A 14,384-nucleotide genomic window follows, 5' to 3' on the forward strand; every position below is an offset into this window, starting at 1 on the left:
TGCCTTAAGCACTTTATCTTAGGCCATGATGGATAGATAGTAGGAGTTTAAGATTTAGAATGGATATGGACCAGTGATGAATCACCTCGAGCTCACTGTATATAACGTAGCTATTTTCAAAAGGTGATGCCTTTTAAGAACCCACTCTTTGAGTATGGAGGTTTCTCAAAAAAATTGAAAATAGAACTATCATATGATCCAGCAGTTCTATTTCTGGATATTTATGAGAAGAAAATAAAAATACTAATGTGAAAAGCTATATGCATCACCATGTTCATTGTGGCGTTATTTACCAAGAAATGGAAAGAACCTAAATGCCAGTCAGTAGATGAATGGACAAAGAAAATGTGCTTATATATGTATAATACACCCATAAATATTATTCGCCCATAAAAAGTGAATTCTTGCCATTTGTCGATATGGAAGGAACTTGAGGACATTATGCTAAGTGAAAGAATTCAGACAGAGAAAGACAAATATTGTATGGGCTCACCTGTAAGTGGAATTTTAAAAAAAGTCAAGCTCAGATACAGAGAACAAATTAGTGATTGTCCGAGGTAGGGGTGGGGGTGGATGCAATGGGTGAGGGGGGTCAAAAAGTACAAAGTTCTAGTTATAAAAATAAATAAGTCATGGGGATACAATAAATAAAATAACTAAACCAGTATTAATATAAAGGCAATGTATCTGGACTTTCCCAAAACATTTGGCAGATTTGTTTTGATATCTTCATAAATGAAATGGAAAAATAGGAGTTATGACTAGGTGAATTAACAGTTGAATTTTTTTTTAAAAAGAATTCCCTCACTTTATAGATAGGACAAATGACAGCCAAGCAAGGGTGGTAATTTCTGAATCATAGTGGATCAGTTACCAATTCAGAACCAGACGGGTTTAACTACCTTGTATTTGTTTAGTAGGTAGTGCTGAGTGCCAGTTGGCTCAGTTTTTAAATGGCAGTGGAGTAAATGATGTGATTGGGGTGGATGCACATGCAAGTGTCCAGCATGGTTGCCCAGGGAGTAGAAAGGGCAGCCCTGGGTTTGAGGGTGATACAGGAAGGTGTTCAGTCTGGGGGTGGGACGGGGCTGGTTATGGTCTGAGGAGAACAGAGCAGTTAGGAGAGTTTCACCAAAATTTATAGGGGACCGGGGGCGGGAACTGCATAGTTTGAGATACAGGTTTTGATTTCCCTCATAATATGGATCCCAGAATTGAAGAATAATGGTCCTATGAAATTTTAAAACATTATTAAACTAATTTTATATTATAGTTGTAGAAAATAGGTACACTTAAAATATGAAAATAACAAATTCAAAAAAGGAGTACTGTATTAAGAGGCATTATACTGTGTGTTTTTCCTCTGTTATATAATTTTATTGCCCCCAAATGTTAACTTTTTCTTTTTAATAATAAGTTCAAAAGAGCAAGGATTGTATTTTTCTTTTTTTTTTTTTTTTTTTTTTTTTTTTTTTTTTTATTTTTAAAGATTTTATTTATTTATTTGACAGAGATAAATCACAAGTAGGCAGAGAGGCAGGCAGAGAGAGAGAGAGGAGGAAGCAGGCTCCCCGCTGAGCAGAGAGCCCGATGCGGGACTCGATCCCAGGACCCTGAGATCATGACCTGAGCCGAAGGCAGCGGCTTAACCACTGAGCCACCCAGGCGCCCCAGGATTGTATTTTTCTTGTTCATAACTCTATCCCAGGTATTTAGCAAAGTGTCCATGCTTAGTACTTACTCAGATTGTTCAGTGAACAAGTGAATGAATAAATGAACAAATCAACAGGCAAATAAAAAGTTGGAAGACAGCAAATCAGGAAATGGTGGATAACTACCATGGGAGTCCTGAAAACATTTGTGATATTACCAGAATTAGCATTAGAATTAGCCTGAGAACTAAGAACTGAGAACTGGGCAGAGCAACAAGTACTGGAAAAAAATCACGTCATATCACATATACGTGACCATATTCTTTTTTATTTTTTAAAAGATTTTATTTAGGGGCAGAGAGCACAAGCAGGGGGAGAGGCAGACGCAGAAGCAGGCTCCCGAGTGAGCAGGGAGCCCATGTGGGTCTCGATCCCAGGACCCCAGGATCATGACCTGAGCCAAAGGCAGAGGCTTTAAACCACTGAGCCACCCATGCGCCCCTAAAGTACCTAAGTTTTGTTTTACCTAATATTTTCTATTTTTAGGTATCTATTTATTATAAAAGTTATATAGGTATTTTAGAGATAGTTAAACCCGTCTGGTTCTGAATTGGTAACTGATCCACTATGATTCAGAAATTACCACCCTTGCTTGGCTGTCATTTGTCCTATCTATAAAGTGAGGGGATTTAAAAAAAAAAAAAATTTAACTGTTAATTCACCTAGTCATATCATCTAACTCCTATTTATCCATTTCATTTATGAAGATATCAAAACAAATCTGCCAAATGTTTTGGGAAAGTCCAGATACACTTAATTGACTGAGCCACTCAGGCACCCCGTGCATGATACCATATTCTTATTTGTACTCTATTTTGATGTCAGGAGTATTTAGTTGGAATTCTCACAGTCGATTATCTTTTCCTTAGTGCAGTAGAACTATATGAAGAAATGAACAATTATACAAATGCATTTAGCATTTAAAAAAAAAAAACTTTTTAAAAAATATTTTATTTATTTATTTGACAGACAGAGATCACAAGTAGACAGAGAGGCAGGCAGAGAGAGGAAGGAAAGCAGGCTCCCTGCTGAGCAGAGAGCCTGATGCAGGGCTCTGTCCCAGGACCCTGGGATCATGACGTAAGCCAAAGGCAGAGGCTTTAACCCACTGAGCCACCCAGGTGCCCCTAAAAAAAACTTTTAATGCTAAGTATTTAAACATTAAATATTTAGCCTTTAAAGAATAAATTATATTTTTTAAAAGAAAAAAATGTGTAAGTGATTCAAGGACACAGATGTGTCTAGAACACTTAATTAAGACAATATCATGTCTCAATTAGTATGCCTTTCTCTTTTGTGAAATCATTCATTCATTATATCATAGAACTTTTTGTAATAATAGCAGCTAAATATTGTAGAGTACTTTACTTATACAAGGCCCTGTGCAAGATGTTCTACTTACCTTTAATCCTCACAACACTGGGAGGGAGATGTTATCATCTCCATTTACAGATGAGATCACAGAGCCTTAAGGATCTGTGCCCAAGATCACTTAGGTAAGAAGCAACATTTGGCTTGCTCTGCCCAACTTATCTAATGATTGGTTCAGTACCCACCCTACTACCACAGTTCATACACTTTTAAATATACTCCACCTTCATTTATTGATGTGTAGGGCTGACTACTAAAGTAAAATCTAGTGTGTCTTTACAATTTTATTCTTGAATTATATAAAGGTACACGATACAATGTTCTGACTCTCTTTTTGCACCTGACACTGCCTACTGTGAGAATCATTGTGATCTTCACATGCTTTATCTTTGAATGCTCTGTCAACTTTCAGTATCTGCCTTAGAGGCTGCCTGGAGTCTCTTGTTTTCAAACCTATTGCCCCAAGAGTGGACAGGTTCCCCTCTCACTTAGTCTCCCCACACTGGGGAGTTGAGGCACCCCTGTCGAAAACACCATTTCTTCTGAAAATGATAATTTAAGTCTTTTGTTTTATCATCAAAATTCACACTGTTTTGATTTCTACTTCATAACATATATATGTCCCATTGGAATTTTTTTTAAAGATTTCATTTATTTATTTGACAGAGAGATAGAGAGCACAAGTAGATAGAGTGGCAGGTAAAGGGAGAGGGAGAAGCAGGCTCTATGCTGAGCAGGGAGCCCGATGGGCTCAGTCCCCGGACCCTTGGGATCATGATCTGAGCTGAAGGCAGACCTTCAACCAACTGAGCCACCCACGCACCCCTCCCATTGGAATTCTTGATTACAAACAACAAATCCTGAAGGAATTTATTGGAAGGATATAAGGTAGCTCACAGAATGACAAGTTCTAGAGAGCCAGATTTGGGAAATCGGATTTTAGGGGGATTAGGGATTTAGAACCGTAGCTATGGTTATGCCACAGGAATAGCTAGGTAGAGTGCTGCTATCCACTGGTGCACATTTGTGTATACACACTTGGATAATATCCTCCATTGACTAAGTGCAACATTGTTAATCAGAAAAATAGCATTTGTATAATATCCTCCATTGACTAATTGCATCATTGTTAATCAGAAAAATATTAGAAAAAATAGAATTAACCCAAATGTCCATTAATAAGGTATTAATAAAATAAATTATATAGTAATTTAATAAAGTTTCCACATAATAATTATATATCTGTATAATAGAATACTATATTGTATACAATTGTAGGAGATCTAAATATATACTCGTAGAATGGTATTCAAGACATAACAAGTAGAAAAAAGTTACAAAATACTGTGTTTAGTATTACTTTATTTTTGTTTAAAAATGTATCTAATATTACATATAAGAAAAAATTCAGAAGGAACATACACCAAACTGATATATTTGTTATCTCTGAGCTATTGGTTAATGGACTTATGATATCATGTTTCTGTAATGTTTGAAATATTTTGCCAATAACTATAAAGTATGTGAATATGCCTCTCCTAACTGGAAACTTCAATAAGGATTTTCTTCCTAAATAATTACATTATGGTAGGGCAATGACAGCCATATTCAGCTTTCTCTGCTCTATGTAAATAGATGTTCTCAAAAACAAGAATTAATACTCCTTTTCCTCACTCTCCTCACCCTCCACCATGGTGGTCTTCATTTCCTCAGTGAGTATGGCCAGCTGAATGTTTGAAGAATAAATAAAGAACAGATCAGATTTTAAAATAATTTTACCTTGCGATTTTGTGATTGTTATGGGTAGCATTAAATATTGCCTTACCACAGTATGTGGATCCTAATCTCACTTTTGTTTTACATGTTTTATTTTATCTATCACCGTCATTGTTGGCAGCAGCACTCTCATTAGTTAAAAAATCTAGTTTTAAGTACTCCTTTTCCCAGTGGGACTCTTTCCCGAATCCTTGTATTTGTATTTTAGAAAAAAAATTTTAAACTTTGAATAAAAAGTTTTCGGCAAAGTTTTAAAAATACCTGTCTTAAAATATATATATGTATTTAAATTTGGTGTAAAACTTGATGAAACTCATTTTAGTTGATCAATGTTAATGTTTCAAATTATTGAATTAGGGTTTTTGAAAACATAAGACATTCTGGTATAACAATTTAATCATGTTAAGAGTTAAATTCTTTACAAACTGGTGACAGCCATGCTGGAAAACAAGTTGGAGGTTCCTCACAAAGTTAAAAATAGAACTCTCCTAAAATCTGGCAATCACAGTACTAGGTATTTACCCAATGACTCTAATTAAAAGGGATACATGCACCCTGATGTTTATGGCAGCATTATCAATAATAGCCAAATTATGGAAGCAGCCCAAGTGTCCATCAGTTGATGAATGGATAAAGATGTGATACACACACACACACACACACACAAAATGAAGTATTATTCAGCCATAAAAAGAATGAAATCTTGCCTCTGCAATGTGGATGGATCTAGAAAGTATTATACTGGGCGCCTGGGTGGCTCAGTGGGTTAAGCCGCTGCCTTCGGCTCAGGTCATGATCTCAGCGTCCTGGGATCAAGTCCCGCATCGGGCTCTCTGCTCAGCAGGGAGCCTGCTTCCTCCTCTCTCTCTGCCTGCCTCTCTGCCTACTTGTGATCTCTGTCAAATAAATAAATAAAATCTTTAAAAAAAAAATAGAAAGTATTATACTAAGTGAAATAAGTCAGTCAGATTAAGACAAACGCCATACGATTTCACTCATATGAAATTTAAGAAACAAATGAGCAAAGAGGAAAAGAATAGAGAGAGAGAGGCAAACCAAGAAACAGATTCTTTCTTTTCCCCCCAAGAAACAGATTCTTAACTCTAGAGAACAAACTGATGGTTACCAGCAGGGAGGTGGGTGGAGGCGTGGGTGAAATAGGTGACGGGGATTCAGGAGGGCACTTGTGATAAGCACTGGGTGTTGTATGGAGGTGTTGAATCACTATATTATACATCAGAAGCTAACATTACACTTCTGTTAACTACCTGGGATGTAAACAAAATTTTAGATAAAATTTTAAAAAGTTAAACTCATGATTCTTGTTTGCTTATTTGTTTGTAGCATTCTGTATTGGAAGAAGAAATTTCTATAGATGAAAAAAATGCCTTTGTTTAGTAAATCACACAAAAATCCAGCAGAAATTGTGAAAGCTCTAAAAGACAACTTGGCGATTTTGGAAAAGCAAGACAAAAAAACTGACAAGGTATGAACTAAAATGATAATATTATTATTCAGATGCATGTTTTCCAAAACCAAAAACCAATGTAAAAGCTTGATGAAGAATCCCCGAATATGGTCTGTGATGTGCACATAAGGTCTCTATAAATACATATAAATTGATTTCAGGATTTATGCTGTTGTTGACTCTTTTGCCTTGAACCCTTGGTTCACTATATTCAGCCTCTGACAAAACTTGGATCCCTCTAGACTACAGACCTTAAAAATCTAAGGGGCTATACAGGTATTTAATGCTAAACTGACAAGAAGGATAGAACATTTTTATTTAAGGATCACCTGATAGTTTCTGTGACAGTGCAACCTCATTTTAACATTTTTTAAAGGTCCTTCTAAGCAGGATTTCCTCATAGATAAGGTGTTGTTGTTGTTCTTTTCTTTATATTTTGTTCCTTCCAGAGGATGTTGGATCCTATGTATTCAATTTCTCTCTAAAGTGACTGGTTAGTTTATGGCAACACTTAAGAGATCTAGAAAATAAATATCCTTTAGTTCACAGTATCTTCCCATCCCAGTATATTAAAAAAATCTTGGATCTTGTAGGTATGTAGAGATATAATGTTTTATTCTGCATCTTGTAAGGTATGTAGAAATGTATTTTTAATTCTTGTGTACTTGTAATATTGAATCAAATATTGGCTCAATTAGAAAGAAGAAATGACCTTCATAAAAGAGTAAACCCAAATTTACTAGTAAATTTACAGTAAATCTGCACAAGATAGAAAAAAAACATAAAAAGATACTCGCTTTCATGAGTAGTCAGGAAAAGGCCAGTTAAAACCACATACATTCATATTACACACTCACTTTCCTGGCAAAAATGAAAAATGTCTGATGATACTCAGTGTCGGCGAGGATGGAGAGCAATGGGAACTTTCCTCCACTGTGAAGGATAAGGTATAAACTGGTGTCACTGCTTTGAGAACCAGCTGGTATCATCTGTCAAATCTGAGCTTGTACCTCTGTTAAAACCCTGCAATTCTACTCCGACATACAAACTCTAGAGATAATCTTGCACTTGTGAACCAGGATGCACGCACTTGTGAACCAGGATGCGCGTACAAGAGTGTTCATATGTTGCTGTTCCTAATAACCCCTCAATGGAAATGACCTAAATGTCCATCAAAAGTAGAACTGATGAACTGGGGTCCAGCCATTAGTAGAAAACTTGAGAGCAAAGAAAATGAAAATGCTGCTGCCTCCGTGCAGTTGCATGGATGGACCTCACATCTATAATAGCAGCAGAAGCACCTCCTAAGAGGTCCCAGGTGTTATTCCAAAAAGTTCAAAATTGGCAGAGCTCAACTATATTGTTTAGCGATGCAAATACAGGTAAGAAAATATAAAGAAAAGTAAAGAAATGATTGTCATCAAAAACATAAAAACATTTACTTCTAGGTTGAAAAGGCTGCATTCAGGTGACTTCAGGATTTCTGGAAGTTTTCTACTCTTAACCTGTGTTATGGGCCACAGAAGTTTGCTTTATAATTATTCTTAACTGCATATAATTTAAAGCACTCTTTTGTGGCTAAATATCACCCTTAAAGAAATTTCCAACCTTTTAATAAATTAAGAATTGTTTCAGTCAGATCATAAGATCTATCTGGAAATTACTTTTTTTTAAAATAGTCATGCTACTATGAATTATTTGTATTTAATCTGCCTTATTCTCTTTATTCCCTTCCTTGGTTATAATGATTACAGAACCATACTTCAAAGTAATAAAACTATATTTCTTTAAAAAAATATTCAGCAGATTACATTGTTAACTTTTTGGCCTATTCTCTTTTGGACGTATTGAATAAATTCACATCCCATACAATCTGCCTCTTTAACGTGTACAGTTCACTGATTTTTAGTATTCTCAAAGGTTCTACAACCATCACCAATATCTAATTCAAGAATATTTTCATCACCCCCAAAAGAAATCCTGTACCAGTTGGCAGTCATTCCTCATTGTCCCCTCCCCAGGCCTGAGCACCCACTCATCTGTGGATTTCCCTCTTACTCTTCACAATATAGAGAAGTGTTTTTTTGTCATTTTTAAGTTTCATAGAGAGCAAAAAAAGGTGATGATTATGTGGGAGAGACAAGTGGATTAACAAAGTTAGTGGCTTTTGATAATTTGACCGTGTGTTTTGACAATTCAGGTTTACTATACTGTCCATTAAAAAATTAGAGTGATAGGAATTTGTTGAAAACCTTAACAAATGCTTTTAATAAAGACCCGTAGCTACTGATAAGTCTTCAAAACAGTCATTTTAATTTTTTAAATATTTTCTTTATTCATTTGACAGAGAGGGAGAGAGATCACAAGTAGGCAGAGAGGCAGGCAGAGAGAGAGGGGGAAGCAGGCTCCCTGCTGAACAGAGAGCCTGACCAGAGACTCTATCCCGGGACTCTATCCCAGGACCCTGGGACCACGACCTGAGCCGAAGGCAGAGGTTTAACCCACTGAGCCACCCAGGCGCCCCAGTCATTTTAATTCTTAAGAGTAAAATTTATAGCTAATGACTAGATTAGTTAGGCTATATTTGAGTAGGTTTTAAAGGAAGAGTGTTTTGATTATGTTGACCAAATAGAAATACCAGAGACTTTTTTAACATAAATACATTTTTGCAACATTTTCCAAAATAAAAAAAGCACTGTCAAACAGTTTTTTGGTTGCTTGTAACTGTATAGTATTCTTTGATCATAAATGAACAGAATCCAAGAAGTGGGGTTTTTTGGTTTGTTTGTTTATGGCTTGAAAATTTTCATTCCCTCTTCACTGTGAGCATGTTTTTTTGGTCACCAGGCTTCAGAGGAAGTGTCGAAATCTCTGCAAGCAATGAAAGAGATTCTGTGTGGCACAAATGACAAGGAACCCCCCACAGAAGCTGTGGCCCAGCTCGCACAAGAGCTCTATAATAGTGGGCTGCTGGTGACCCTGATTGCTGACCTACAGCTCATAGACTTCGAGGTAAACCATTTGTAAAAGGGTGCTGCCGCTGCTTTGCAAGTTCAGTGTATACGATCATAAATATTTGACTTTGTTTCTATTATTACTCTTCATTTATTACATATAAACCCAGTATTTTCCTAAAACTTCTCAAATTTCTTTAATAAGGTAAAAAGATATCTTATGATTAAGTTTTCTGCAGCCAGGAGGCAAGGCTAGTGGCCATCAATAATAATGGTAATAATAAGGGATAACATTGAGTGCTTACTACATATCATACAGTTCCAAGCGCTCATCTCCTCTCCTTCTTAAAGGAAGGAATTCCAAAGGAATTCCTGTGTGATTGGTACTATACGATGAGCCTTGTTTTATAGATGAAGAACCTAAAGCTCAAAGCTATTAAGTAATTTGTGCAGTCAGTTGGATGCTAAGAGCCAAAGCTGGGATTCAAACTCGGTGTCTTGGACTTGTTCATTTAGTTAAAATATTATACCAATGATTTCAGAAGTTTGTTGAATGCTAGCAATATAGGATACGTATCTCATTTTGAAAGCAGTTATACCTAATTTACTTGAATAATAAGTGAGCTAAATAAAAAAAAACTTAGAAATATGAGTGGTGAAGAGGTGTAGGTGTTTTATTATCTATGGTAAATCTGACTCAGAATGGTGGTTTTTCAGTAAACAGCGTGTGTGTAAGGCATGTTTGACCATTGGCTATTTTGGTGATAGAAGTCTTGGTTTTGATTTGTTTATTGTTTTTGTTACTACCCTCATACTAAGAGCTTGGGTTTTCACTGATTCGCAGAGATGGATGAAATGCAGATTTTTTTTTTTTTAAGATTATTTATTTATTTATTTATTTGACAGAGATCACAAGTAGGCAGAGAGGCAGGCAGAGAGAAGAGGAAGCAGGCTCGCCACTGAGCAGAGAGCCCGATGCGATGAGATGAGGGGCTCAATCCCAGGACTCTGGGATCATGACCTGAGCCGAAGGCAGGATCTTTAACCCACTGAGCCACCCAATAGCCCTGAAAATGCAGATTTCTGAAATAGCTTTTAGTTTTATCTCTGGGAAAATGAAAGGAAAACTAATTATGGTGATTACAGTGATTAGACCAAGATAAGGTCAGGGCTCTGGGGATCTGTGGAAATACTAGACCACAGCTCTCTCCTTCCCTTACCTATTTTTCTATCTTTGACATTTCTACTCAGTAATCTCTTTGTCTACTTTTTCCTCTTGCCTGGCTTGCTCACTCTCCCTCCCCATCTTACTCCTCTCTTTTTAAACTGGCCATATGTGGAATGAAGTGTAGTTTTATCATTGCATCTGTGTGTTTTCATGGTTTTTCTATTCAGTTTCAAGTGAGATAATGAACACTGAAAGGAGTTGTGCACAGTGGAAAAATACTTGGGATTAGAATTGTTTAGAGCCCCTGCTGGGCTATTTGATAGTAATGTGACCTCTTTGAGACCAACTTTTGTCATCTCTAAAATAGGAAAAGTATGAACTTACAGCACTGCTTTAAATATTAAACTGAATATATGTGTGTGTGTGTATATATATATATGTTGTATAAGAACAATATATACATGTGTAGACTATACACAAATGTCAGAATATACTTGTTCTCATTTTCCTCCCTTTCTCAAACTAACATTAAATGTAAACTGGTTTATTTTTCTTATAACCCTTGACTTTTTTTATTACTTTAATTTTATTTTTATTTATTTTTTTTAAGATTTTATTTATTTGACAGAGAAAGAGAGAGATCACAAGTAGGCAGAGAGGCAGGCAGAGAGAGAGAGTGGAGGAAGCAGGCTCCCTGAGAAGCAGAGAGCCCGATGCGGGACTCGATCCCAGGACTCCGGAATCATGACCTGAGCCGAAGGCAGAGGCTTTAAACCACTGAGCCACCCAGGTGCCCCTATTACTTTAATTTTGGATTTAGTCGGTCAGTGACCATAAATGGGAAAAATACTCCCTATTATTGGATTATAATATTAAATTTCTATAAATCATCTATTGTTTCACACTTTTTCCTGAAAGTAGAAATGTATTAGCTATTATTATCATTAATTAATATGTTAGCTTGAGTTGGTTTATGAGATTAGCCCAATTTACCATTGGATGCTAGAAGGAATATGACCAAGGATGGTTACATTTTGAGGAATGAGTCAGGCATGAGATGTCATCAGGCCCAGTGAACTAAGGAAGTCTTGAGCAGCCACAGAGTAGTGTAGGTTCAAGGTGCTATCCAAGAATTAGGGAATAGGAGTATATCAAGACAGACTTTGGGTACCTTATGGCTTTAGCTTAGCATTGGCTTAAATAACGAAAGAGGAACAATAAGAAATAGTTATACAAGTTTCCCTTATTTTACAGGGGTACTAAAAATAAATAAATTTATTAAAGAGTTTTTGTTTGTTTTTCATCAGAGAGCACAAGCAGTGGAGTGGCAGGCAGAGGGAGAAGCAGGTAGAGGGAGAATCAGGCTCCTTGCTGAGCAGGAAGCCCATACAGGATTCAATCCCGGGACCCTGGGATCATGACCTGAGCCAAAAGCAGACACTTAACTGATTGGAAGTTCTAATGGTTAATCTGCAAGCAGCAGCTTTGCATCTCAAGCCTAAAGTACCCACATAAGATAATGACAACTTGATAAAACCTGTCCTAACTTTAGAGCGCAGTCTAATCACGCAGTCTAATCACACACAACTCTGCCCTCCTTGTGTCTTAGTTCAGAGGTAGAACTGGTACAGCCCCTTCTGGACTGAAAGTATCTTGAGTACTAGGATCCCGTTTCCCACAGCTAGTGCCCTGTACACTGGTTGGTTGAGTGAATGAATGAATGTAGGCTTGAGAATGAGAGACTGAAGAAAAAGAAAGAAGATTAGACCAAAGGAAGATGTCCTGAACACAGCAATAGGCCACTTTTCTTGTTGAATTAGTAAATGGTTTAGAAGGTATTTCACAAGTGGTGATAAGCATTCTAGTAAGTGTGTAGCCACCTCTGGGGGTTTGTTGGAGAGTACAACAGTTATTTGACTGTTAAATTTTTGGTATATGTTTATAAAAGGGAGAAAAAAATATTATTTAGGGTTGGGCTGTAGCTTTTGCCAGATAACCTAAAAGAATGGAGTATTCCTTACAAAGAAAAATGAATTTTTGTTTAGAGGACACCTAGATGGGCTTTTTTTGTTAGTTGTGGAAGGTTAGGTCTCTAAACAATGTCTGGAAGGAAAAGACTGAAGAGAAGAGCTTAGTCTTCTTTTGCAGAGTAAATCAACAGAAATTTAAGAAATGCCCTCTCTTTTGCTAAGATCAATAGGAATAGGAAATAGAAGGAAAATAGGAGAACGTTTTGGAGTGAGGGAAAGTGTCTCCAGAACCATAACAGAGGAAGGGTTTTTGGAAATGACTAGTGGTGGGAGGCAAGACCAAGAACAGGGTTGAGAAGAGCTTGGAGAAGGGGTTTGGGATCCAGAGCTGACAGCAGTGAAGGTGGCCATGGCAGTGGCTTAGATTGGGTAGCTGGAACTGCCTTGGCAGTCTTTGTGACGAACCCATTTCTCCTTCAGGAATCCAGAGCAAAGTGGCCCATGAGGATGAGGAAAGTACTAGAGAATCCTACTGTTACAGGAATAAGGGCTAGTGAGGAGGCAGACCTTTGAGTTAGAATTATTTAAAAAGAAAATCCCATTACTTTATAGCCATAAATTTTTAATCTAATTCTTTAAACCTTAAAATTGCTGACAGAAAAGAACCACTTCTGCATATTTTTATGAAGTTCAAAAAAAGACTTGTGGTTGAGATTGCAAGTCTTCAGATTTTTATGGGCTCAGGATCAAACTCAGAGCTGTGTTTTTTGAGGTTTGGCCGCTATTCAAAACACAGCTTCAGACTCTGATGTTTTGAAACACAATGTGATAAGAGATCAAAGGATGAATTTATTGATGCATTCATTTTAAGGGCAGGTGTGCCTTGCAAAACCAGGGTGGATGCAAAGTCATCTGTTCAGGCTGAATTAGAAAGTAGTCCAAAGAAGCAGAAAACCTTCTGCTGTGATAATTTAATCTCTATTATTTCTTGCTACATTAAAAAAAAAAAAAAAAGTCAACAAAATAAGTACTCCAGTACCAGCTTCTCATTTACCCATTTTACGGTCTTAAATTTTTGAAAACTTCTGTCCCTTTGTAAAAATCCTTTTCTGTTCATTGGCACCCTTTAAAGTGGTCCTTCACCTTTGGTTTTATTACCATAAAAATGAAGAATCATAAAGCCTTAGGACAGAAACTTTGTGCTATACTTTCAATGCTATTCCAATCAAAATTCTACCAGCATTTCTCAAAGAGATGGAGCAAACAATCCTAAAATTTGTATGGAATCAGAAGAGACCCCAAATTGCTAAGGAAATGTTGAAAAAGAAAAACAAAACTGGGGGCATCACGTTGCCTGATTTCAAGCTTTACTACAAAGCTGTGATCACCAAGACAGCATGGTATTGGCATAAAAAAAGACACATAAACCAGTGGAACAGAGTAGAGAGCCCAGATATGGACCCTCAACTCTATGGTCAAATAATCTTCGACAAAGCAGGAAAAAATACAGTGGAAAAAAGACAGTCTCTTCAATAAATGGTGCTGGGAAAATTGGACAGCTATGTGTAGAAGAATGAAACTCGACTATTCTCTTACATCGTACACAAAGATAAACTCGCAATGGATAAAAGACCTCAACGTGAGGCAGGAATCCCTCAGAATCCTAGAGGAGAACATAGGCAGTAACCTCTTCAACATCGGCCACAGCAACTTCTTTCAAGATATGTCTCCAAAGGCAAAGGAAACAAAAGCCAAAATGAATTTTTGGCACTTCATCAAGATCAAAAGCTTCTGCACAGCAAAGGGAACAGTCAACAAAACAAAGAGGCAACCCATGGAATGGGAGAAGATACTTACAAATGACAATACAGACAAAGGACTGATATCCAAGATCTATAAAGAACTCCTCAAACTCAACACACACAAAACAGAAAATCATGTCCAAAAATGGGCAGAAGACATGCA

General features: G+C 36.9%; 1 protein-coding gene across 14 annotated transcripts in view; it reads left to right on the forward strand.

Annotated features, from left to right (window-relative positions):
* The window catches only part of CAB39L (calcium binding protein 39 like), a 123,270-nt gene that overhangs the window by 55,128 nt on the left and 53,758 nt on the right, over positions 1–14,384 (forward strand). For all 14 annotated transcript variants that reach the window (XM_059377919.1, XM_059377923.1, XM_059377915.1 and 11 more), the window contains 2 exons: positions 6,204–6,345; positions 9,175–9,339. In XM_059377919.1, the coding sequence (XP_059233902.1) occupies positions 6,235–6,345; positions 9,175–9,339 (276 nt within the window). In that variant the 5' untranslated portion in view covers positions 6,204–6,234. The remainder of the gene's footprint in view (positions 1–6,203; positions 6,346–9,174; positions 9,340–14,384) is intronic.

Source organism: Mustela nigripes, chromosome 15, assembly GCF_022355385.1.
Source record: "Mustela nigripes isolate SB6536 chromosome 15, MUSNIG.SB6536, whole genome shotgun sequence".
In the NCBI taxonomy this organism is placed as follows: Eukaryota; Metazoa; Chordata; class Mammalia; order Carnivora; family Mustelidae; genus Mustela; species Mustela nigripes.